This window comes from Sturnira hondurensis, unplaced genomic scaffold (assembly GCF_014824575.4).
Source record: "Sturnira hondurensis isolate 20B ecotype Veracruz unplaced genomic scaffold, ASM1482457v3 Scaffold0009244, whole genome shotgun sequence".
Classification (NCBI taxonomy): domain Eukaryota; kingdom Metazoa; phylum Chordata; class Mammalia; order Chiroptera; family Phyllostomidae; genus Sturnira; species Sturnira hondurensis.
The window spans coordinates 5,301,573-5,329,281 of NW_028081875.1; the positions used below are offsets into that span (position 1 = coordinate 5,301,573).

At 41.5% G+C, this 27,709-nt stretch overlaps 1 protein-coding gene across 1 annotated transcript in view; it reads right to left on the reverse strand.

Annotated features, from left to right (window-relative positions):
• Nucleotides 1-27,709, reverse strand: part of SLC24A3 (solute carrier family 24 member 3) — a 598,815-nt gene that overhangs the window by 10,382 nt on the left and 560,724 nt on the right. The window contains exons 13-15 of the mRNA XM_037057030.1: nucleotides 18,077-18,243; nucleotides 14,063-14,177; nucleotides 12,777-12,889 (exon numbers count right to left, since the gene is read on the reverse strand). Of these exons, the coding sequence (XP_036912925.1) occupies nucleotides 12,777-12,889; nucleotides 14,063-14,177; nucleotides 18,077-18,243 (395 nt within the window). The remainder of the gene's footprint in view (nucleotides 1-12,776; nucleotides 12,890-14,062; nucleotides 14,178-18,076; nucleotides 18,244-27,709) is intronic.

Genomic DNA, 27,709 nt, shown 5'->3' on the forward strand with positions numbered 1-27,709 from the left:
CTTTTAAGTTTGATGGGTCTTTGCTGGCCCTGTCCCTCACCTGAAGCTGATCTTGTTCACATTCTTTGCCTGGGTCACCTGTTTACCTCCCCAGCTAGTCCTAATGCAGAGGGCAGACACCTGACTCCTAAGATTTTTCTCATGCTACACAGCACCTAACTTCTCTGCTGGCCCCACACACCAGGCTTATATGAGCATTGGCAGGTAATGCTGAGCATGTATGTATTTGTGCACACATGTGTGTGCTCACCTTGGAGGCAGTGAGGCTGGGTGGAAAGGAGCAAGAGTGGACACCTGGATGGATTGACTGACCACAGTGAATGGTAACTTTAAGCTGAACTTTTCAAGCAACAAAGTGAGAGGAAACAAAAAAAATGTTTAATTGAGGCATAATTTGCATATAGTAAAACACAGAGATTTTTATCCATCAAGTGTATATTGGATAAATTTTGACAAATGCATGCAGCCATATAATCCACATCTCAGTGAGAATATAAAACATTTCCATCACCCAAAAACTTTCCTCGAGGGCAGCAAATGTAACTCAACTTCCTCAAAAACTAGTTTCTTGGGTGTAGTGAGCCAGACAACACCTCTGGGCTACCTTTAGAAAAGACTCTGAGCTCTAACTATGTACAATACTGATCTCAACAATTGTTTCCTTGCTTCCTCCCTCACAGAAGCAAAGCTTCCACCAAGCACAAATGCAGAAAATCTCCATGGCAATGCCCATCTGAGAGCATGCATGGTGTAACTGGATTGTTCAACCACAACATTTAATGTTTTTTTTTTATTTCTTGCCTTCAAAAATATGCATATTCATTCTATAATTCCCTCTTGGTGGGTGTTGCAGAGGAACAGAAGGCTGACTGGTTCCAAAATCAATAGGAATTTAGGCCACAATATGCGTATATTTTTCATAGGATACATAGAGATCCATTCATACCTTGTTCATGTGTGTATGTGGTTTATAAAACTGAATCCTACACAGTTTGGGGACCTTAAACCTCCAGCCTTAAAGATTCTGATCTCACCATAGAAAGTTTAAAATCTTTCTATGGTTTGAGCTTTGCTCTACCCAACCAGTGAATTCTTTTAAGAAGAACAACAAGCCCCTGGCTTTTTGCTTATTTATTTATAACTTGGAACACGTGTTGTATGTTACTTTGCATTTTCAGATTTGGGTAATTTGAACATTTGCATGGGCACAGGTACCAAATGGATGTGTCTGGCCTTGACTTTACATTGTAAAATATCACTGGATGGAAATCTCTTTCCTTGAACAATTAAATGAAGTGCGAAGGTGATAAAGCATACAGGAAAAAAGCACTCTAATGGTAGCTGGTGCCCAGATCCCCTCCTTTCCAGAGTGCTCTCACAAACACAGGTTGTGTGAATGAAAGGTACCATTTAGTAGATCCTGCAAGCTCAGGGAGTCACATGGCAGGCCTGACAAGCTCAGTGACTGAAAGTAACCACACAATGGTCTTATCATAAATTCCTAACTGAGCAGGACATGGCTAGTAGTCACATCCCAGGCCTAGAGATTCCTTAGCAAAGGTCAGTCTTTACGTTACTGAGCCTGCCCATTGTTCTTAGGTATCTAGGATAACACACTTTTAAAATGTCAGAGGAATTGTCTTTTCCAGGCACCACAGCACAAGATCACCACAGCAGACCTCCTCATTGTTATCTTATTCCCCACATACCATCTCTATGTGCTATAAATGTTAACTGTCTTGTAATATATACCACCAATATAAAAGGAGTAGATGTCTCTCCATTTTGCTTTTTATACAATCCTAGAGATTTCCCTGCTTTGCTTTCTTCTGCCACCTTAATCTACCATCAGTGGATTTTGTGTATCTTCCTTATGTTTTCTGCTTTGATTCTACATGTATAAGATGAGCTGCAAAACCACCATTCTCTGGAGCGTTTTCTTAGGCCATTGAGATCTTGCTTCTTGGCGTGTCCTCAAAATTTTGGCTCAAATAAATTCTTAAAGTTTTTTTATTGGTTTGGACCTTTCGTCCACAGTTGTACTGAATTTTAGTGGCAACTCTGTGAGATAGTAGGTGGATTTTGTCTTCCCATCTAAGGATAAGACAACCGAGGCTCAAAGAAGTTAACCATTTAGCCAAGGTATGATGCTGGTCACAATTCCAACTTGTATTTGTGTGTATTTTCTCCACACCTCCAACCAACTCTGTGACACCAGAGGGGTGCTCTACAATTTAACTCAGTTTCTATACTATTTGCTGCAGATAGTGTCAGGTCCTGATAGGAGAACTCAAGAGTTAGAGATTTTAGCCTTTGCTACAGTTGATAGGCTTAAGTGATTAACACATGTAGAAAGCTATTATTCCAGGACCTGGAATGCATTACCTATGTGACTCCAGGAGGTCAACAAGCAATTCAACCTTTGTGTCTCAGGGGGTCTGCAAACAATGGAGATGGTTGTCTGAGCCTTGTGTTTCAGGGAGGGAACACCCATGATGCAGATAAAGAATTGTTGATCAACAGATAAAGAAGTACTAGGAAAACCACCTCTGGACTGCAACTCTTTTTCCTAACCACCTAACCTACACTCTTCTCCTTAGAAAAGGGTCAGCTTGACATGAGATGTTGAGATAGTTTTTGAGGGTACATAACCCACTATGTTCTCAGATCACTGGTCATCTGAATAAAGCACCCATAAAGATTCAGTCTCTATTTCTACTTGTTGGTTGTGGTAGTGACAGGAAGCATAAATGCTGACTTTTCCAGTTTCGGTCCCACAGGACAGTTCTACAAGACCACCTCCCACTTCAATGCCAATTGTAAGTTCAGGTTGTCACCTGTACTTCCTTGAGTTGGATTAATTTCCTAGGGTTGCTCACAGAACACAGAGAAACATTTTAGTTACTACAATTTCACTTCATTGTAAATGATATAGCTCAGGAACAGCCAGATGGAAGAGATACATAGGACAAAGTATGAGGAAAGGGGAAAGAGCTTTCAGGCTCTCTGATCAAGTCATTCTTTCTGAATCTCTACATGTTCACCAATCTGGAAGCTCCCCAAGCCTTGTCCTTTTGAGTTTTTATGGAGACTTCATTATATAGGTGTGATTAATAAAATCATTGGCTATTGGGACAGATTCAAACTCTAGTCTCTCCCCTTCCTTGAGGTTTGGGTGGGACTGAAAATTCCAACGCTCTAATCATATGGTCTGTTCTCCTGGCACCCTGCCCTTAGCTTCAGGGGAGGTCTAAAAGTAACCATTAACATAACAGAAGATGCCTTTATAGCTCTTATTACCTAGGAAATTCCAAGGGTTTTAGGAGCTCTGTGCAGGAAACTGGGATGAAGACCAAGTACATATTTCTTATGATAAATCGCAATATCTCGAAGGCCTGGAAGCTAGTAAGAGGTCAAGTATACACTCAGACTTGTGCTTTAGACTGTAAATTCTAGACTCTTTGCACCCTGCAGAGCACAGAGAAAAGGCCAGTATCCCCTTCGCCCCTTAGGAACTCTCAAAAGTGGCATCTAGACCTTTCTAGTAGCAGATGCTTGCTGGGACCCCATCTGTACCTTACCCCTCACTATTTTGGTGAGGTCAACTGCTTCCTAAAAGCCAGTGCTACTAGCATCTGTGACTGAGGGCTTTTTCCTGAACCCTGTAAGTGCCAAGCTACCTTCCACCAATGACTCTCTGGGGTGGATACATAAAAACCCCAGCTCCCCTGCCCCTCAGATGGTATTATTCTGGGACAGGGGTTGCACCATTTCCCAGAGCTCCCCCAGGTCTCAGCTCCAGTTGCCCAATGCAGTATGGGGTTTGCTAACACTTCTGCCCTTGGCTGCCTTCTCTTCCCACCTCACCTCCCCACTCTCCTCCAGGACTTTCTTGCCCTTCGCTCTGAATCCTTGTCTCAGGATTGAATGGTTTCTGGGGGAGTTGAACTTTGACAGACAGTAAGATGAATCAGCTTCAGGTGTTGACAGTTTAGGTAAGCCCTTCCACAGGAGGCCCTGTGAAGATCCTGCCTTCCCTTAAGTATCACCTTATTTTCCTGGCATAGCACCTGAAATCCAGTGGTCAGCTTAAGGGGATTAGGTGGTGTCACTTAGCTTTCAGGAACTTTGTTAGAACAACCTCAAGAAGAATCATTTATTAACATGTCACCCAACCATCTCCAAGTTACTTCTCCAGGTCTCCTGAGAATACTGTATAAACTGGCCCTGGCAGTGGCATTCTGGTGTTCTGCTGATTTCCACGTGTCAATACTACCTCCACAGTCAACTTCAAGCTATCAGCATGGCCTCACTGAAGGCAGGATAAGGAATTGCTGCAAAATCTCTTCTTGTGATTTGAAACTGGCTCCAGCACCTCCCTGTTCCTGGGGGTTGGAGTAGGTGTTTACAGAAGAAAAAAACAACTGGTTCTGGCAGTTGAGTCAGTTCTGGCAGTTGAGTCAGCCCAGGTAGTAGGAACCTGATTTAGGAATGCTTGCTAGAAATGAGAGAAGGAAAGATGCAGAAGGCATCAAGGATGACTGAGTCAGTCATTCCACAGAGGCCTTCTGCTGGGTCCCAGGGAACACTGACTGAGTAAGACCCAGATCCTGCCCTCACACCCTCAGAGAGAGAGTTCAGGTAGACATGCACACCAGAGATGAAAAACCCATGTGATTCCAGAAGTAGTAAATTTGGCTGAGGGTAGGCTTCTTAGAGATGGTGGTTGTTGGGCTGTCAGAGCTGGCCTCAGATGAAGAATCTTGGAAAACCCTACTATATATGGCTACACCATCCTTTTTCTTTTTAAATCCTTACCTAGGACATTTTTTTTTTTCACTGCTTAGAGAGTGAGAGACAGACAGACAGATACCAAGGTGAGAGAGAAACATCAATTGGTTGCCTTCTTGCATGCGCCCCGACTGGGAATCAAACCTGCAACCTAGGTATATTCCATAACCAAGAATCAAACCTGTCTTTTGGACTGTGGGATGACACTCCAATCAACTGAGCCCTACCAGTCAGGGCTACACCATCCTTTTTGAAACACTCTCCTGAATCCGGTTTCTCCTGATTCTTCCCCTTTCTGGTTGATCCCTCCTCAGTCTCCTTCACTGGATGTTTTTTCCCTACCTGACATCAGGATATGGTTCTAGGCTTTCTTCTCTATCTATATTTATATCTTTCATGAGCTTTGTGCTTTAAAAAGCATATAATGCTATTATTCCCAAGTTCATACATGCAGCCCATACTGCACCTTTGAGCTTCAGACAAATTTATTCCACTGCCTACTTTCTGTCTCCACTTGGATTACCCTCAGACATGTGAAACTTACTCTGTTCCAAAAGGAACCCTTGACATTTCCTCTTGAATATGTTAAATATGTTCCCTACCCACCATGATGGCTTCCTCATTTCCAAGAATGGCACCATAATACACCTAGTTGCTTAAGCAAAGAACTAAAGATTTCCTTCGAGTTTTCTCTTTATATTTTCCCTTCTGTGCATCCATTAGGAAATAACACTGACTTTTCCTTAAAAATCTCCTTTTCTTCCCATCTGTTCTCTCATCAGTTTAGCCATGTCATCAGCACCTCTTGTTGCCAGCTCTTGACTTGTCTCCCTTTTCCCCTGCCTTCACCTAATGCATTTACACATCTGATCTTAATATGTAAAGTGAATCATACCATTACTTTGCTAAACTCCTTAATGGTAGTTAGGAAATGATACAAACTTTTTATGATGCCAAGAAAATCTAGGATGAGCAAGTCCTTTTCTTGCTCCACCTTACCTCCCCATTAGCAGATGTTTAGGAGCTGATGTTAAATCTACCCCCGATTTTGCTGCTTCTTCTTCTGAAGTCTCTTGCTTCACCTTCCACTATTCTCCAGCTTTTCTGTTACTACCAAGGCAGAGTGGATTGCCGGTCTCAATTACTCTCTCCTATATTAGAGTTATATACCCACCCTCTGGTGGGTAGCAGGATTTCTCTGCCTCCTGAATTTGGGTCTGGTCATGTAATATGCTGTGGCCAATGGGATATTAGTGGACTTAACAAAAACCCAGGTTCAAAATGCATCTCCATGATTGAGGTGACCTCTTATGCTCTCTCTTCTCATCATGAAAAGTATGTGTCTCAAGGAAGCCACTGATTCAAAGAGGTTAAGAGACACATGGAGCAGACCCATCTGAAGCTGGGGGCCAAGTCTGGATCAGCCAGTCAACTCACAGATGTATGAAAAAGAAATATATAATAATGGATCCAGGCTATTGAGTTTTGGGGTGGTTTGTTACACAGCATTATGGTAGCAATAGCTAACTAATACAACCACCCTAGTGTAGGTCACTATATTTTCTCTCTCTTGCCAGTACCTTATAACTGGTGATGTTGCTGCCAGCCTTGTCTGGCTCCAGTCTCTTTTCCATGTGGTGGTCAGAATATTCTTAATAAAAGGCACATACAGTGAAAGACACAATTCCCTCTCTAATATCCTTCTTTCCTTCCACTACCATGGCTCACAATGTCCTTTGCCACATAGCTGCCCTCTCCGGTTTTATTCAGGCCACTTCCCACTGCCCACACCTTACCCCCGGCCACAGAGGTGCCCTTGGTATATGAAGTTTTCTCATATCTTGATCTTCTACAGGCTGTTCCTTCTGCTTAAAAAAAAAATCCTCTCACTCTTTTTAGTTGCTTGGCTCTGAAAATCAGCTCTTCAGAAGTGTTACTTCCTCACAAGTATTCTAGGACCCCAACCCCTGCCATAAAGTGCCACATACTGCCATGATTCCCGATTCCCGATTCCAGCACCAGCCCTTGGGAGAACATGCCACACTTTGCTCTGGATTGTTTGCATACCTGTCTCCTTCCAGGGTCTGTAGTTCCATGGGCACAGGAAGTTGTTTGTCCTGTTTGTAGCAGCATCCCCAACAACTGTTACATCTTAGCACGCAGTAAGCATTCAGTTAATGTTTAATCAGAAAAAAAATGAACTAGGCAAAAAGTGTGGTGTGAGGACGTTTCTGGTCATATTTTCTTTTTTACTTCTGCGGATTCTTGAGTCAGATGGGCTCTCACCTCTCACTTGAGAAAGACAGGCTCTCTTTCTCCCTGTTACTTCTAGGATTTCTTTTGCATTTTTAAGCTGGAGCTCAGAAATCTGAGTTTTGCTCTGGAATCTTGGAGCTTGCCTGATGACTTTCTTAGTGCATGATGACTTGCCTGATGACTTTCTGTTGTGCATGTGAATCATTGCCAAAACAGGGCAAAAGGTGCTCATTTTTCAGACTTTGATTTTTAGAAATACTTTTTTAATTTCATGCACTTAAAGAGCTAGCTGGCTTCTGAGAAAATCGCAAGCATGAAGAAATGTCAAAATCTGTAAAACGGATTCATTCTTCGCTTTCAAATGCAGAAAACAGCTGTCTCGATGGTAATTATCCAATAATTATGACTTGGAAATCCCATCTAGTCAAGACAGAAAAATTGTTTCAGAATTATCAGCAGGTCCCTTGTGAGGGCAGGAGAGGCCACTAAACCCACACAGAAGTCTGCTCGGTTCTGATGTCAGAGACACAGATAGCTGTCATGTGGTTACAGCTATGCTAATGGAAGGCAGCCCCTGAGTGTCCTTCTAGAAATGAAGCCTCTCTTCCAGGAAAACCTGGAGGTGGAGAAGAAGGCAGGCAAAAATGTTTGTGGCAAATAAGCCTTTAAGTTCGCTTTTCCATGAATCTGGAACCATTTTTCCAAGTAACTCCACATCTTGGCATGAGGTTACACAGTGATGCTCCCAGATGTGGCTGGGCATGGTTGGCTGGCACTGGGGGACCTGATGAAAGCCAGGGAGGGACCCAGGGACTGTATAAACATGTAATCCCCATGGGAGAATTTGGAACGTTCCTCCAACCTTCAGGCAGAAACCCATTGTAGACTTATCGCATACCATGGCTGAGAGCAGTGAGGATTTTAAGCTGCACAGGGTCTATGGAGATTTTTAGAATGGGAATCAGGAGGTCAGGAATTCTCTTCTCTTCCAGATCCTTCTTCCTTTATATGAAGTTGAAAATCTCACTTTAGCTTTAATACACATATCCTGTCCTCTCTTCTAGCAAAGATTCAAACTCAGGGATGGTTCTGCTGCAGTGATGACCCTTGTGCACAATGGCTGCTGTGGCACAATTTCCTTTTGGTCTCTGGGGCTTGGGGAGAGAAACAAATCTCACTGTCTTCTCTCTGCCTCTTTCTAGCTAAGCCATTTGACCTTTCTGGGACTTGGCTTCCTGATCTACACGAGGTGATTTAGAACAGCATAGCCCTTGGAGTGCAACCTGTGACCCCTGCCCACCTCACCCCTGTATTCATGCTGCCCTGGCCTTCCTTCTGTTCTCAGACACAGCCTGCTTCAGTGTCTTTGGACTTTCAATCCCTCCCACACAGCCAACTCTTTTTTGTCATTTTCCACTCAGCACAGAACTTACACACCTCCTTTTCTGATGAGTCTAGAGTGATGTGTTCTTCCTATTCTCTATCATATCATCTGTCTTAATAGGTTTCAATAGTATTTTGTTCTTTAAATTTAGTGCACTGATGTATTTGTCATGCATGGCTTGTCTGTTTTCCCTAAGCTGATGCACCCTCTAAGACAGAGAGTCTAGCCCAACTTGTTTCTTTTGTATTCCCATGCCTCACCAAGTTCTTGGCACACAGTAGATTCATGACAACCACTGATTAAAAAAATAACTTTTGACTAATTTAGCTGCTGTCAGGATTAGATGATATTGTATGTGTATGGTGTCCCTAGAGTGCCTGGCACATAATGGGCACTCAGTGAATGCTAAGCTCTTCTTATTGCTGTTTTGTTTCTCCTCTGCTCTTTTCTCAGGTCAGCTTACTCCCACATTCTGCTCTGCTCACACAGTTTCCTCACCAGCTGAGGTGATGTTGAAGAGAAATTTAGGATCCATCCAGCCAGCTAGCCAGCAAATAGTTGTTGAGTGCATTTTAAGTTCTAGGGACTGTGCTGGGTACATAGGAAATGATGCATGAGCCTGACATAGTTCCTGCTTTCAGGGAAATCACCTCTCTGACAGAGACTCAGACAAAGAGGCAAAGGAAAGCTTTGATTGGAGCTCCTGAAAACACAGAAGTGACACCTGACTCAAGCTTGGGAAAATACAATTGATGTCTAAGCTGAGACTTGAAGAATGAGCTGGAGAAACAATGAGAACCCCTGGTCAGAGCCCCTTTACCCCTCTGTGAAATGGTTTTGTTCCAAGAACCACGTTCTGGGACACCTGACTTTTATGAAAACTAAAAGATACCGATTGGTTGGGCCAAATACCAGGAAACTAGTTTGCTTTAACATTACTGGGCAAAGGAGTTGTCTGTACAAGTAAACTTTTCCAGAAAATTGAAGTCCACCTCTCTACATGCCAGCACCTTAATTGTTTTTGATGAGAACATTTCATTCTCAACTTTTTCTTGCTGATTCAGAATCACCACGATTCTATTTTAGTTAAAGTTGTGTATTCTAGAATCCTGTATTCCAAAAATAGCGATTATTTTCACTGTCAGGAAAAGTTTTCATTCTAACTAAATCAAAACTAAAATGGAAATGGGCAAGAAGCAATTCCTAAGTTGTGGATATTACTGAAAAACAAATTAACTAAGACACTTTTCTTAGAGTTTTTAAAGTTTGAAATGAAATCTTTTTAACAAATAGTACCGAAACAACTGGATACCCACAAGCAAAAGAATAAAGCTGGACCCCCACTTCACACTATATACAAAAAGAAATCTCCTTGATTTCCCTGGGGTCCATGAACTGTTTGATTATATTAATGAATTTCTGCTTTCGAAAGAGAGGCCTCCACGGGATGTTTGCTTATCTGGAATAAAATTAAGGTCTCTCTGGCACTGGTTACAGAAATGGCAGTGTTTGGATGATAATGCAATGTGACACATCTTTTTCTAGTCTCCCCAACTGAAAGTCTCTCCCAATAGCACTCTCCATTGTGCCGGTGCCTTGATCTTAAACTAGATGTGGCCACCTTTCCCTCTGTATTTTCCCCTTCCTTCAAGAATAAAGGCTGTCTTCAATCGCAGGATTAGATGGACTCCTTTTACAATTCTGGCAGAGTGACCCAATTATGTCATCTTCAGATGAAAAACATAAATTTGGGCCAAGGATCTAAGAAGGCCTGAATTTTGTTTTCATGATTTCACCTTGTCACTAGAGTTTGGGACCTGAAATGACATGTTTTCATGGCTGTGAGAGTTACTGATTGAAAATTTTCTTTAATTTTCTGTTCTCTGAAGAGTGTTGAGAGAATGTCAGAGGAGAGAAAAGGCAGGCAGGCCATTTGGGGATTATTTATTTCAGACAATGTGCCTTGGAGTCAGAATTACAGGCCTGATATCCATGTTCAGTCAGGAATTTTTCAAAGCTGATCAGAGAAACTGCTTTACTTCCAGACTGAGTTCTGAGTTTTGTTTTTGGAAGTTTTTAATTTCACCTTCCATGATTGTACCCTGTAATCACAGCAAAGAAAATGGATCTTAGGGACACTAGAGAGATTTGTATCTTCTGTTCCCACCTGTCCATCATTCCCTGGAGAGAGTCAGTGTGGTAAAAATCCATTATTCATAGATTGATTTTCCAGGTTAGAATGCAGTTTCTTGTCTTTTTGCTGCCTGCTTTTCAGATAAGACAGGGAAGACAAAAAAGTACTTGAAATTCCTGTAGGTCTGAATTTTACTTCTTCATATCTTTGATAAGAGGTAAATTGGAAGGTGAAAGAGACAGAGGAATAAAACAGGTGAGTTGTTGATGAACTCAACAGATCCATATCCAGTGCTCTGAGCTGATCTGGAGTGCTAATGAAAATGAGTTATAAATATGAATCAGGAAATGAAATGAGAGACAGAACACTGCATTTAGAAGAGATAGAGCACTTAAAAGAAGGAAAGAGACAACAGATCACCTATAGCCTCTGATGAAAACTCTCAGCCAACAAGTAACTTTACATGAACTTAAAACATGTGGCCTTTCTATACAGATTTAAATTTCATGTGTCAGGGCTCAGGATAGGTTGCCTCAAAATATCCTACAATGGCATATTGGTTATTTTAAACTAAAGTTACTTAAGAATTGGCATCTAGAAGCAGAAAACCCTGACCTCTCTGTCCCCCTAAAAGCAGGAGGTAAAGCTCCCATGTGATAGGTGCCCTCTGTGCTCCTGAGGGCTAAGAGACAATCTCCCCACAAGAGTTAAAAGAATCCAGGGTCCAAAGCTTGTGTAAACAAACATACTGCCTTTACTAATTTACTACCCAAGCCCAATCCTTGCTTAGATTCCTTTCTAATGAGTACTTTCTTTGTCCTGTCAGTTCCTCAAAAATTTATTGTTTCTTTGTCTAAAGAGTATAAAAAGGTGCCTGGTTCAATCATTTCTTTGAGCCTCATTTTATGATCTGAGCATCATATTCTGATTCTCCTGTGCACATATTAAACTGATTTGAAATTGATTTAAAATCAATTAAATTGATTATAAAATTTAAAATCAATATTAAATTGATTATATTACAATTGATCACACATATTAAATTGATTTTTCTCCTTTTAATCTAGTCTTGTGTCATTGTATTATTTTATCACTAGTCAACCATAAGAATTAGAGAAGTGTATCTCTCTCCCCAACCATAAGAATTAGAGAAGTGTATCTCTCTCCCCAACAATTGCAACCAGCTGGATACACCTTCCCTAGTGAAACAGCCATTAGTCAAACAACTTTGAAGACAACTATCATTTGATAAAATGAGCTACAATATTTTCTGAAGAATATACAATTACTTAAAACATACTGTACAGACAGACTAAAGTCATGCTAAGCAACCCATTTAGAGCACTGGGCAGGGTGTAAAAACTTCAGAGGCACAATACTGTTTCCCAGATACAGGAAGAAATCTCTGATTGCAGGTTCTTCCTCAGTCTCTAGATGGTGTCTAGCACTGAAATTTCCAATAGCAAAGGGGGAACATTTTGGCAAATTGGGAAAGAGCATTGAACTCTACCTGGACCACCTGTGTCATCCACCTGCAAACCCAACTGAAATCATATTCAGCTGAACCTTGAGAGAAAGCATGGAGGCCATCACAGGAGGATATGACAGTGGCCAGATTCCCAACAGAGAGGGAATCTTGTATTTTGTTTCAATTCCTTCATAAAAAAATATTTGCCTACAAAATAAATACACTTGGGAAGGGGCTGGCAAATTATGGCCCCTGGTACAAATCTGGCTCACCACCTGGACTTGCTTAGCCTGTGAGTTAAGAATAGTTTCTGCATTTTTAAATGATTGAAAAGAAATGAATCAAAACATATCATGACAGTGGAAATGATATGAAATCCAAATTTCCATTTTTATTAATAAAGTTGCACTTAAACAGCCACACTCATTCACTTCCATATTGTCCATTGCTGATCAGCCTATAAGAGCAGAGCTGAGTAGATGTGACAGAGACCGTCTGGCCTACAAAGCCTAAAGTATGTGCTTCTGTTGCTTTAAAGAAGTTTTCCAAGCCTGCCCTTGAATTCTGAATGTCCCCGCAAGCCTCATTTTGGAAGGACTTTGATGGGGAGGATTTTTTTCTCCCTCAACATCAGTATTTTCTATCTCCTTTCCCTGAGACAAAGTTACAGCAGCCAATGCCACTAATAGCAGAGTTCATGTAGCTCTGGATTTAAAGAGAAGCCATGGGAAAAGAGCACTTACGTAGGATCCATAATCCACAGCTAGAGTCTGAAGGGCCCAGGGGAGACCAAGGCCAATGAGGATGTCAAACACGTTGCTTCCGATGGAGTTGGACACAGCCATGTCTCCCATGCCTATAAGGAAAAGAGGTCACTCAAGTGAGGGAAGTGAGTTGAGGGGAGTGCAGGGACCCCACAAGGGACTCTCCCAAGCCTTTGGTCTGACAGACAGAGACCTAGCTGGCAGGTCTGAAAGCTCACATATTTGTTCCTTTTCCAGGCCATCACTATAGAATTATGCTGACTGTAAAATACATAGTCATTAGAATAGAACATACATTTTCAATAGAACAGAATAAAATACACATTCTTCAAACTGTTGACCTTTACTTCAAATATGATCACTGGTTAAATATGATTAAAAAAACCAAATACAATTCCAAAAAGTTCTGATACATCCTTAGAGAAAGAAATAAACTCAACAGCTATATAAAGTGGCTCATGATCTCACCAACCCATACATTTAGTATCCCCCTACCCTACCTGCTCTACATTGTATTCAATTCTTTTAAACCACGGAGCAATATTAAGAAAAATAATGTAACTAGTAGAGTCATGTGAGGATTTGTAGAGGACACTACATTTAGTGACATAGCTACACATTTTGTTGAAGCAAAGGTCCTCTAGCACAGACCAGGCATATCAGTTAGAGAGGTGCTGGGGAAGATATGGCCACCTGGGGGCACCCAGCTGGGAAGGTAAACTGTGAGGTTGGTTTTGAAGGACAGGAGAGGCTGTCACACACTGAAGAGTGATCTCTGGCAACTGCCACTTTGATGTTTACTGGAGCTGCTGAAACCTTAGGCTACCTCTGTCCTCTCTAAGTCTCAGGTTCTTTATCCAGACAATGGGTATATGATTGCCCCTAACTCATAGAATTATTTAAGTTATATAAGATAATGTGCCTAAATTGCTCTGCTCAGTGTGAAGCACTCAGCAAAGATTAGCTATCATTATATTTATTACTATTTTTAAAAATAGAAAAATGGTAATATAGCCCACTGAAGGGGAGGTCATATGCTATCTAGAAATTGTCTCTGCCTTTCTCAAGGGTGGATCTTCTGGCTTATTTCCTGTTTCTTCTGATATCAAGAAGCCTTCTGACCAACATGGCACTGAAGCCACCCATCATTCCTCCCCTGTTGGGATTTGAAGCCCTGGTAATTGCCATGTGGACACCCACTCTTCCATATCCCTTGTTGAGAGGCCTTCCTTCCTTCCCCTACCCTATCCCACTGGAGGTCCCACCTTGTCTGGCCACAATGAGGCTGGCCATGCAGTCGGGCACGCTGGTTCCGGCTGCCAGGAAGGTGATTCCCATGATGACATCAGGAATCCCCAGTGTGTAACCAATGATTGTGACCTACAAGAAGCAGGAATAAGTGGTAAGCTGAGGGCCAACTCCAGCCCTACCTGCCTGTAAATCCTCTGGTCAGCAGAAAAAGCTGCAATCTGGCTGGTCTCTCCAGGGGGCACTGTCTGCCCTGTGTATAAAGACAGAAGGGGAAGAAGCTCTCTCTCATGGACTGGACTGGGGCTGCAGGTCAGGAGACCACAGTGCAATTATGGAACCCACGTGTTCCAATCAAAGACTGGCCTTTTTCTCTTGTTCCTTTCAGGTGGGTCAGGAGGCCTGAGACAGAAACAAAACAAAACAGAGTTTCTAGGAGAAAGCAATATTGGGATAGAGTATTTAAACTCAGGATGGTCCTGGGGAACCGAGAATACATGGCTGCCATAATGGGCTGGGAATTTGAGCATCCAAGTTCTGAGGTGTATAATGGGAATTTACACCATCCAGTTTTGTAGGAAAAGCCATAAGCAGCTTATTCCTTTCCTCTTTCCCTTGAAGCTTGCTTAACATCACGTTTGTCAACATCATCTTCAACACCATATCACTCATGTTTATTAAGTACTCATCCACTGTGCTAAGTGATGTTCATGGGTTTTAACTGATTTAATTCTCACAACAACCCTATGGAGTAGGTGCTGTCATTATCTCCATTCTTCAGATAAGGAAACTGAGGCATTGCCTGGCACTGATGTGCTAGAAAACGGCAGAGGGGGCATTCTCACCAGGGTATGGAGGCTCATTTGCACAGGCAGTGGTTCTATCTGGGTAGGAGGGGTTTAGCCTGAGTCAGTGTTTCCATTATGCAAATGAGTCATTCTTGCCCCCTAATTCCAGGTGGTAAAACTGAGAGGAAAGCAGCTGGTAGGACATCCTGATGAGGGTGATGGGCAGTGGCAAAAGAGAGGGGATTGGGAAAGAGACCAATTCCCTATATGTTGCCCTAAGGAGAGGACTAAGGAGAGGATAACTTGCAAGAGCTGAGATGAACTGATCATTTCAGGATGTTCCACAACCTCACTTGCTATAAAGTCACAAGAAAGGCAAACCACATGCTGTATACAGCACATTATCATGGTTCCTCCTCACAAGCAGGAGATCGAAGGGGACACCTATGTGTGGCACCCTGACTTCCTCCCTCCCCAAATCACGGGTGCTCATTCAGTCCAAAGGTTTGGGGGAAGTTGGATCAGTTGAGATGCTGGGTTTGCTCCCTTTCAAACTGGAGGATGCAGTCCATTTCTGTTCAGTGCTGAAATGAACTTGGGGTGACCCTGGGCTATCTGCCTTCCTCTCTCCAGGCAAGAAAGTGAGATGCAGAAACACAGCATTTCAGTTTGTTTTTCTGAGGAGGCTTTTGAGAAATGGAGCTACAAGCATCCTGGCCAAGCTTTGTTTTCCTTTCTAACAAGTCTCAGTTGGGTCCCTGTGGAAATCAAGTTTGGCTCCCTGGGGCCTGGCCTGGAACAGAGCTGCTGCCCCACTGCCTGTTGGTGTTACCATGATTGGGCTTGAGTCTGGGGTTTAAGGGAACTGATTTTCCTGGTGACTGGGCCTGGTCTCCTGCTTCCCTTGTTTCTTCACTATTACTGACCATTTCTCAGGACTTCTTAGAACTAAACCTTCACCAGAGCAGAAGTAGGCAAACAGGAGGGTGAACCTCAGATTGATCAGTGAGTTTGCATGTTAGTGGACCTGGAAGAAAACCATTGAGTACATGGAGGTCAGGACACCAGCACTAGTCCTCAAACCTGGAAAAGAGCCGGCACTGTCAAATAAAAATGTTAATGAATACAGGATGAGAGAGAAATCTGTGGCTGGAAGGTTTGGGTTGAAAAAAATTACCTGTTTCTGTGATGTTGAAGGCAAAAAATAATTGTGTCAATTTTACAAATTGGTTACCTCCAAAATAGTATTTTCAGAAGTTTTGGGGGGGGGCCTAAAGCAATTAGCATTTTTATTTACTCGTGACTCTGTAGATCAGCATTTTGGGTTAGGCTTAGTTGTACTGTTCAGCTGGTCTCGCCTTGGTCCACTAGTGGGTCAGCTGGGATGAGGGGTCTCAGATGGCTTCATTCACATGTATAGCATTTGGTGCTGGCTGTTGGCTGGGCCTCTCTCTTCATGTTCTCTCATCCTCAGGGAGGCTAACCTGGCCTCTTCACAAGGTGGCAGTATTCCAAGAAGGCAAGAGCAATTCAGAAACTTAAAAAAAAATCTCTTGAGTTTAGTTTTCAGGAATTTGTATATTGCATTTCCATCTGACACTCAAGCAAAATTAATTTAGATTTGCATAATTTTGTCATGGCTTTTAATTTCTGCCCAACTCCAGTTCTAATGAATTAATTTGCTTTCCAATGAACAAGTACAGGCATTCAATAAATGGGGGACATACATATGTAGGCTTGTACTTCCTAAAAGTACATTTTTTGTTGCATTTTCTTTCTTTTTATTTTTATAAGCAAATGCTCACTTTAATCATAATTCTAAATTACTTATTTTCATATTAATATAGATGCTTCCACAACCTAAGAACTGAGCTACACATTACATATTTTTTAATTGTTGATGTGACTTGAAGAATTTTTATTAAAACGTCATCAAAAGTTGATTGAAATTCTCACCATAAATATAAAATATCTATTACTATTTTTATTTGCAACAAATTACAATCTTAATTTCCTAAAATGCTAAATTATCTAATATTATAATAGGGATGACTAGGTAGGTACTTGACGGCCACCCCCTAATGCAATGACTTCACAAAAAGTGATTACTTGAACAGCCCCCATCCCTTATATTTACAACAAAATGCTCATGTTTTTTGCTAAGCATTCATTTCATCATGAAATGCAGACAGAGACAGATGGATACAATTGTGTAAAGGAAAAGAGCATATAAAAACTTTTTCATGTTCATTAAAGGTTGTAACAATGAGGGCTTCATAAATGTCATGAATTCTATTTGCTATACAATAACCATCTATATCTAAGTAGGAGACAAATGCCATATTATAGCAACTGTTTTAATGTATAAGACCATTCTGAATTCTTACTTTAAAATATTTGGCTAAAATAATAAACATCTTGGCAATAAGACTGACAATATAGTTTAATAAACATATTTCAGAAATGTCTCCTTAAAAAGATGGGGATGTTTTCTTTTGCCAGATAAATTCTGAACAAAGTTAAGGTGCATATGTCTGCGCCTCTAAAGACAGAGGCTCTTTTGGCCCCACAGTTCAGGGCAATCATGGAATCACTGTTTTAGCTTCAGAAGGGACTCTTCTGGCTCAATGAGCTCATTTTCTGGTTGAAGGAACTGAGACTTAGGGAAAGTTACTCTTATAGATGAGATTACCACTCTCCAATTCCTCAGACTTTTCTTCCATACCGTTTGCCTGGTGACTCTGCTGTCCTTTCCACTGGAACATGTAAAGTATATTTCTCCCACTCCATTGATGTAGGGTATGGCTGATGAAATGTGGGCGGAACTCACAGCCAAGGCCCTTGAAGGCACCAGGTGTTTCCACTTGACCTGGTGCATTCCAATGATCCACCATGGGAAGAGCATTCCCCAGTCACTGATCCAGGAAAATGGACAAACACATGGAGTAGACATGAACCCCACCTGCTGCCTGAATCAAATGTAACCATGTTGTGGCTTGAAGCAGAGCTGCTCAGTCAGTGCTTGCTGAGATTAGTACAATCATAGTCAACCTGTAAACATGTGAGCATGCTTCTGTTTCTAAACCACTGAATTTAGGGGTGTTCTATTATGCAGCTTATTACCGCAATAGCTGATTGATAACCATCACTGGACTGACACCCCAACGCATATTACTCTCTGGTTAAGTGTATTTTTCTCTCTAAAGAGATCTAGTGCTGTCATAGCATCCTCAATGCACTTACCATCCACACCATCATGTAAGAGAAGGCTGCGATCCACAGCGTGGAGGAAGCAAATGTCACCATGAACCACTTCTCCCAGCGTGGCTTGTTGCAATTGGGTACAGTGAAGTATAAGACAAAACTCAGTGGCCAGGTGAATGCCCATTTCACTGTTTCCAGTTTGCCAGCTGGGAAAATAAAATGGGCAGAAAAAAATCAGTTAGCTTCATTTCTCTGCTTCACCAGCCTGCTATACTGCTTTCCCCAGATATCTATATCCTAATTGACGGCCTGTGAAATGAACTTTACTATGTTGCTCTTTCCCTCAAAGATTGAAATGGCTTTCTACCACCAACAAAACCTGGCGTAAAAAATCAAGCAGAATAAAAAACTTACCTGCTGCCTACCTGCTAGGTAGGCCACCAAATGAAAGGATGATTCACCCCTGAATAATACAAGGAAAATGGCTGGGAAAATGGGGTCAGGCTTGGAAAGATGAGGAATATTTTCAGGACATGAAGGAGTGGGGAAAACGTATGGGGTAAAGAGGGTTGCTTTGAAGACCACCAGTCAGCCTCTGTTGTCTGTTCTCCCCATTGATGGATCGGTCAATATAGCTTTCCAGATTATAAGGCGTCAGTGGTCACAGCGCCATCTAGTGGAATTTCTCAGCATTTTTTGTCAACGCACTGAAATCTTGAAAGATGATTTGAAAGCTCCCAAGGTTGTCAAAACACAGCTTTGAGTGTTTGCATCCCAAACTGATATAAATTTACAAATTAATAGTTGCAACTATATGCTGCAATAGAGAATAATTTCTCTAATCACATGCTGCCATGGATAAGATGATGGATTTGTCAGTGATAATCCTACCATCTCTGTGCTGCCTGAATGCTATGATTCAGAGACAACCATACATGTGTTTTTTGGTGAATATATGATCACGGGTTCCTGTAGCCTTAGATTTGAAAAATGTATCAGTGTTCCTTTGGTCTTTACTACAATCATGCTTAAGTGCTAACTCACCTCTGGAAAGAACTATGCATACACATATGTACTTCCTTCTTCAATCATGATCTCCTCTTCCACAAAGTTCCCTGTTCCTCTTTCTAGTCATCATCCCACCCGCTACCACCATAGATTAATTTTTCCTGTTCCTCAACTTCAAATAAGTAAAATTATATAGTTCATTTTTGTGTATACTTTCTTCTATTCAACATATGTTTTTTTTGTGTGTGTGATTTATTCATATGTCAGTAATTCATTCCTTCTAATTGTTGTGGAGATTCCATTCTGTGAATACAGCACAGTTTGTTTATCCACTCTCCTAGTGGATGGGAATTTTGGTTGGTCCAGTTTTCAGGTGTTACAACTAAAGTGGCTATGAGCATTCTTGAACAAATCTTTTGGGGGTATGTTTTCATTTCTCTTGGGCAAAGACCCAGGAGTAGAATTGCCGAGTCATGGGGTGGGTGTTTATTTAATTCTATAAGAAATTGCCAAACAGTTTTCTAAAATGATTGTACCATTTTATATTCCTGCCAGAGATAAGAAAGTTTTTTTAAAATTACGTTTTGCACAGTGAATCATGAAATGTTTAACAAAATTTATTTCATAATTTTCTACTAATGTCCAGCACTTTACTTCACCAAATTTCTTGCCAGTCTCCAAATAGTTTCTTAAAACTACAGAGTAAAGTTACACAACATCACTTTTGGCTCCCTGGTCTCTCTCAGATGCCAAGGCAGGGTGGTCACTAAATGGAGAGTGGGGCCTATTCATCAGACAGCACTGGGTCCAGTGCCTGCTTTGTCTGAGTCAAGTGTCTCAGTTACTTAATCCCCTAAGCCTCAGTTTGCTCATCTGTAAAATGTGGACACAGTAACAGTGAGCTCACAGAGTAGCTGGAAGAATTATGTACGGTATTAGCATGGGGCTGAGATAATGTAAACTCGCAAGTTGGAGGAGAAAAAAATCCTCAGAATCATTGTTGACTCTCCTTCTCTTATCTCTCACTTCTCTCATCCCCCTCACACCAACCTTGGCAACCTGCCCAGGGCAGTCTCAATCCGTCTGCAGCTCACTATTGCCATGGCCTCTCCCTGGGCCAAGTCCTCTATCCATGACCTGGCTGCCTAAAAGGACTCACTGCTTCTACATTTGCCTGCCTTCATCTGTTTGCCACCAGTAGCCAGAGGAGAATCTCAAAAAGCAAACTGTTCTAGAATCTTCTACTGGCTCCCACTGCCCTAAGAGAAAAGCCATATCTCCCCATCATGGATGACAAAGCCCTAAATGAGTTGGCTCCCACCATTCTCTCTACTTATACACTCCTTTGCCTCAGTTTTGTTTCTGTTGTCCGATACTCCAAGCCTCCTTCTACCTTGGGGCCCATGCACCTGCAGTTGCCTCTGCCATGATCTTCATGTGGCTGAATATGCTCTGTGGTCACCTCACAGCTCCATTGTCTCCTGACCCCTAAGATCACCTGATCCAGGTAAGACCCCCACCTACCCCACTTCTTTCTTTCCCATCACCTGCATTTATTTGCTCCATAGCAAATGTTTTCTGTCTGAAAGTATCAGTTTAATTGTTTGCTCGTTTATTTTCAGTTGCCCCAAACTAGAATATAAATTATATAAGAAAGAGTGTTTCCTCTAGACTGTTTACCACTCTACTTTGAATGCCATGAACGGTGCAGGGCACGTGTCACATACTCAATACATATTGATAATATTAACAGTAATAACATTACTATGAGCTATCTAATCAGGCAGACCAAAGAAAATTACTCATTTTAAAAAATCTAAAGATATCCCACTTATAGGTGCAGAATAAAGCCAAGAGAACAAATTGTTAGGGAAGGGGAAATATTTTTCTATTAGTAGCTATGCATCTTGTTAGATTTCAGATTTGGAGATGGCAAAGTGAATGATGAGAACATTGAGGCTGTGTTTGGCTGGATTACAAAGTAAGAAGACTGCCTGAGAGTTGTTTTGTGAGGGGTTTTCAAATCCTGCAGAATCCAGAATATAGCCAGATCTTTGGATCCCAAGTGCCTCCTGGAAGTCTGCCTGTCCTAAATCCTGCATTATAGTGGTAATCACTTATGCATTTGGGGATCTTGGCATCCCCTCACTGGCTAACCAGTTTTCCAGATGCCCCCATAAGTGGGTAGGGGAAGGTGGGGGATGGGGGAGAGAGAGAGAGAGAGAAAGAGAGAGAGAGAGATGGGGTTTGGTTCAAGATGCACGCCCGATCAAAGTTGCAAAGAAACATATGAATGAGAACAGGAGTGACTTCAATTTGGATATTTTGTCATTCTTCAGAAAATATAAAAGACAAGAAAAATTGAAGGCAGAATTTATGACTGCAAGAACTGAGAAAATAATATTAATTAGGTAAAGTTTCAAGCAATGTAAATTAGCAGCAATTGGTTTTGAGTTTTGTCTCTCAGCTGAAAAAATTGTGACTTGACACTGTATCTTGAAAACAATTGTCATTGTTATCTGAAATGCTACAGATTCTATCTCTGAGTTACAATTTCATTGTAACAATGACAAACTTAAAGCAGAAATTCAATGAATATCATCTGGACTATACCTATAAATGCAATGTAACAAATATATTTACTCCTTAAATAAACCAAATGATGCAGAAATGTGTTTCCAATGATTTGGAGAAGCAAGAGAGGTCAGGTAAGGATCATTTACACTTTAGCTAGTCTAAATTTCCATTTTTGAATAAAGGGGAAAAAACTGTTTTCTTCCTTCTTTGAGTCAACAGTATTTCTGGACATTTTTCCATCTTTTGCTCCACTGCCATGTGATCTAAGCAGAGCCCTCCTGGATATAGGTTTACTCATTAATTCAACAAACAGTAACTGGATACCCCCACTATGTCCCTCTGTGCCAGTCACTGCCCCAGGTACGGCGGATACAGCAGCATTTTAAGAAAAACAAAACTTCCAGCATGTGAACCTGATGTACCAGCAATTCTATAATTTCTCAAGTGCCAGCCAGCAAGTGGAAGATGAAGCAGGGGACATGAGACAGGGAGTCTGAGCATCCCATTCAGTATGGCTGGCTTTGAAAAGCAAAGGTCTTGTTCCCAAGTTATATTCCTTATTAAGCCTCTTAGGAACCTTAATTCTGTAGGATAGAGGAAAAGTCATTGTTCAATATTTTATACCTAGATCTAAATATACTAATTTGTTCTAATTATATAGGCAACTAAAATGTATATTGTTTTAAAATAAAAATACAAAGAAAATAAAAAGTAATTTCACCCACAAAAATACATATATTTTTATGTATTTCTTTTTTTAAAGATTTTCTTTATTTATCTTTAGAGAGGAAGGGAAGGAGAAAGGGAGAGAAACATCAATGTACGGTTGCCTCTCATGAGTCTCCGGCTGGGAACTGGCCTGCAACCCATGCATGTGCCCTGACTGGGAATTGAACTGCGATCATGTGGTTCGCAGGCCCAGGCTCAATCCACTGAGCTACACCAGCCAGGGCTGTATTTCTTTTTTTTAAATGGAAGTATTTTTATCTCCATACACAGGTAAATTTTTCTGTTTCTGTCAGTCAACAGTAAGGCTTTCTTCACAGAAGAGATAAAAATATATAGATGGATGGTAAGGAGATTTTGCAGGTCGATGGGAGAGTCCCAGGGCCTTGAGCTGGAGACTGCAGCTGCAGCAGGAGCTATGGAAGAGAGCCAGGTCAGGGATTGTGTCTTGGCGGCTCCCTCCCCTCCCAGAGTGGGGAAGTCACAGACCTGCTACCATGAGAGAGCTAGATGCTTAAATTTGCTGTGGGGGGTGGGCAGGACAGAGATGCAGTAAGAGATACAGCTGGTGGTGTACCCCAGCTAGGACTGTGGTTACTGGCTGGGACAGTACCAGAGGAACTGGGGAGCCAGGTGGCACCTGGAGATGAGAGAAGAGATGGACTGTGACCGGCAGTGACACATATAGTTCCTGGACTGGTCAGTCTTTGTGGAAAGCTGGGTTCTTGTTAGGAATGGCCAGCCACGAATAAGAGGAATTCACTCAAAAAAGTCTCTCAGCTACTGTGCAAGGACCTCTCACATGCAGCAACCAGGCCAGCAAAGAGGGAGGAGGGAGAGTGAAATTTGCTCCCACTCAGGGTACCTCAGGGATTGATCAAAGAGGGGCAGCAGTGGCTCAGAGAGGTAGTAGCACCCAGAAAGACTCAATTCAATAGGGCAACTAAACTGCCCTGAAGGGACTTTGCATGCACACAGGACCAGGACAACAAAGAGGAAGAAAAAAGGGTACCAATGCAGCTCATGGGCTAATCAAAGGGTTGAATAATGAGGTGAATTATAGGTGCAGGTCTGGTGCAAATACACAGAGTGGATTGTGGGAGTTGCACAGCTCACTGCAGGGCTGGAAACTAGGTACCTACGAATACTGTAGCCCAGATCAAGCCCCCATCCTCCTAGAACCACAGGAAAGGAAAAAAATGGAGCCCACTCCCCCTCTGCCTGCAGCATCCAGGAAGACCAGCAAAACCCTCCTGGCAATTTTAAAGTCAGCAGGAGGCTTAAAAAAAATCAAGTGTAGGACAATAAGACCTGGAGCTGTGAGAAGACCAACGACAGATCCAGAAAGAAGTTAGAAGGTGAACATCAACAGCTGAGACAAATTTAACTTTGCTATTCAGAACTTGCATTTTATTGCTTTATTTTTTTAATTTCTCCTTTTTCCATTTAGCTTTTTTGTTTGTTTGTTTGATTCCATTGTTTGTTGGTTTTCTTTATTCTCCCTTCAGTATTGCATTTTAATTTTTCTTCTTTCACTTCACATGTACTCTAATAACACATTACTCTTGGTGTTTTAGTTTTTATTCTTTTTATTCATATTATATATTCCTTATAATAATATTATTATTACAAATCTCACACAGCAACCTTCCCTGGTCTGAATCCATTTTGCCATCTTCCTGAGCTTTATTACTACTGTGGTGAACTTTATTCTCTCATACACTATGCCAAATTTCTATCTCTTACCCTCACTATATCTCACCATCTAACCTCACGTAAGTGCTCTGCTTTCTCAGTCAGTTCACATTCTTTTTCTCTTCTAATAATAATCTTATCTCTTTTCCACATTTTATAAGAAGTGGCTAGCTGGGTGAAATATCACAGTTATTGCTGTACTTCTCCAAAGGATCTCCTATCTATTCTCTAGCTGTTAGTACTTTAAATCCCATAGACTACTCTTCATTTTTGCTTTCATTCTGCCTCTGATCATATATAAGACAAGGTGGAAGTTGTGAATATCAGTAAACCCTCTGGAGGAGAGAACCCACCAACAAAGGAACCACCAACAGGTAAAGCTCAAGTACAACAAGAGAGCCCACACAAACAGAAGGAAGGGCAATGCTAGAATATCCAGACAAGGAAATCAAAGAGATTGCACCACTGAGTTCCATAGAACTCCAACCACAGAAGTTCATCATACAAAGATAGCTGGCAAAGCAGAGCATTGAGAATCGCATAAACAAACAAAAACAGTCACTTAAAATAAAGAGACAAAGAAAGAACTTGCAGTCAAAAGGAATGAAAGACTCCCTAAGCTAAATGAAATGAAGATAAGCAAACTGTTAGATATAGAATTCAAAAGAACAGTTATAAGACTGCTCACAGTCTTATAAGGGACTCACAGGCAACTACAAGGTACTAAGTGGAAACCACAACAGTATGAAACAGGAAATAGAATCTATAAGCAAGAACCAGGAAGAAATGAAGAATGCAATTTCTTAAATAAAAAAATACACTAAAAGGAATTATAAGCAGGTTGGATGAAGCAGAGGACCAAATTAGTGAGCTGGAAGACTAGTTAGAAAGAAACACCTAGGTAGAGAGGCTGCATGAAAAAAAAGACTAAAAAAACATGAAGATAGCTTAAGGAAACTGCAAGATAACATGAAATGCAACAACATTCAAATCACAGGATTACCAGAAGGAAAAGAAAAGGAGCAAGGGATTACCCTCTTTGAAAGAATAATGACAGAAAACTACCCTAACCTGGAGAGGGGAAAATCAATGCAAGTTCAGAAAGCACAGAGGGTACCAATCAAGATGAACCCACTCCAAAGAGGCCCACCCCAAGAGACATCACAATTAAAATGGCAAAATTCAAAGGCAAAGAAAGAATTCTAAAGGCAGCAAGGGAAAAACAGCAAGTAACATACAAAGAAGCTCTGATAAGGCTAGCAGCTGATTTTTCAACAGAAATACTACAAGCCAGAAGCAAATGTCAGGAAATATTCCAAGTAGTAAAAAACAAAGGCCTGCAACCAAGACTACTCTACCCATCAAGGCTCTCAGTAAAAATGGAAGGTGAAATCAGGAGTTTCTCAACAAAAGTAGACTGAAAGAATATAGTTCCACCAAACCAGCATTCAAGATATGCTAAAGGGACTGCTTTAAGAGGAAGAAAAAGAGCAAGAGAGAGAGAGAGAGAGAACACAGGTAAAAGGGGGGGGGGATGAATAAATACCTATCAATAATAACCTTAAATGTTAATGGATTAAGTGTTCTAATCAAAATACATAGGATAGCTGAATGGATAAGAAAATATGACTCACATATTTGCTGTCTACAAGACACCCACCTGAGAAAAAAAGACCTACACAGACTGAAAATAAAAGGTAGAAAAAATATTCCAGGCAAATGGACAAGAAAAAAAAAGCTGGTGTAGCAATATTTATGTCAGACGAAATAGACTTCAAAACAAAGGCCATAAAAAGAGCCAGAAGGACACTTCATAATACTCAAAGGATGAATTTATCAAGAAGACATAGAGGACTTCCAACCAATGTGGGGGCATAGGTAGACACACTATGCCTCCTCGCACAACTAAAATAAGGACAACAACAATGTAGAAACAAAATAACAACCAGAACTGACAGAAAATTGAACTCTATGGAAACCCGACAACCAAGGAGTTAAAATAGACACATTCATCCAGACTGGTAGGAGGAGTGGATTTGGGTGGCCAGGAGGAAAGTGGTCGTGGCAAAAGAAGTGGTGGCACTGGGTGCACAAGATGGCAGTGGGTGGACCCAGTGAGGCAACGATTATGAAGTTGAGCTTGGTGTGCAAGCTGGGTGGTTGACTGGGCGGTCCCACATTCTCTAGCAGATAAATCAGGCGAAACTGGGGAATGAGACAGACCCCACAACCCAAGGTCCCAGCCCAGGAAACTAAAGCCTCAAAACACCAATTGAAAACACCTGTAGGGGTTGAGGTGCTGGGAGAGACTCCCAGCCTCACAGGAGAGTTTGTTAGAGACCCACGGGGTCCTAGAACATACATAAGCCCACCCACATGGAATCAGCATCAGAAAGGCCCAGCTAGTTTGGGGGAAGCAGGTCAGAAGGGACGGAAATTTGACAGAGAGCAGAACAAGTGCCATTGTTCCCTCTCAGACATCTCCCCCCCACACACTATCACAATCCAGCCACTGCGTTGCCCTGCCTTGGTGAACACCTAGGGCTCTTCCCCTCATACATAACAGGTGCGACAACAACATAAAAAAATGCTTTCCCCCCCCCAAAAATGGCCCAAACAAAAGCACAGATCAAAGCTCCAGAAAAAATACAACTAAGCGACCAAGAGATAGCCAGCCTATCAGATGCACAGTTCAAAGCACTGGTGATAAGGATGCTCACAGAATTGGTTGAATTTGGTCTCAAATTAGATGAAAAAATGAAGGCTATGCTTAGTGAAATAAAGGAAAATGCACAGGGAACCAATAGTGATGGGAAGAAAACTGGGACTAAAATCAATGGAGAGGACCAGAAGGAAGAAAGAAACAACCAAACAGAAAAGAATGAAGAAACAAGAATTCAAAAGAATGAGGAGAGGCTTAGGAACCTCCAGGACATCTTTAAATGTTCCAACATCTGAATTATAGGGATACCAGAAGGGGAAGAGGAAGAGCAACAACTGGAAAACTTATTTGAACAAATAATAAAGGAGAACTTCCCCAATTTGGCAAAGCAAATAGCCTTCCAGGAAGTCCAGGAAGCTCAGAGAATCCAAAAGAAGATGGACCCAAGGAGGAACACACCAAGGCACATCATAATTACCTTAGCCAAGATTAAAATGAAGGAGAGAATTCTAGAAGCAGCAAGAGATAAGGGGACAGTCACCTACTAAGGAGTTCCCATCAGACTGTCAGTTGGTTTCTCAAAAGAGATCTTGCAGGCAAGAAGGGGCTGGAAAGAAGTATTCCAAGTCATGAAATCCAAAGACCTACAGCCAAGATTGCTCTATCCAGCAAAGCTTTCATTTAGAATGGAAGGGCAGATAAAGTCCTTCTCAGATAAGGTCAAGTTAAAGGAGTGCATCATCATCAAGCCCTTATTATATGAAATGTTAAAGGGGCTTATCTTAGAAGACGAAGATAAAAAACATGTATAGCAAAACGACAGCAAACTTACAATTATTAACAACCACACTTAAAACAAAAACAGAAACAAACTAAGCAAACAACTAGAACAGAAATAGAATCTCAAAAATGGAGATCACATGGAGGGTTAGCAACAGGGGAGTAGGAGGAGGAGAGAGGGGGAAAAAGGTACAGAGAATAAGTAGAATAGATGGTAGGTAGAA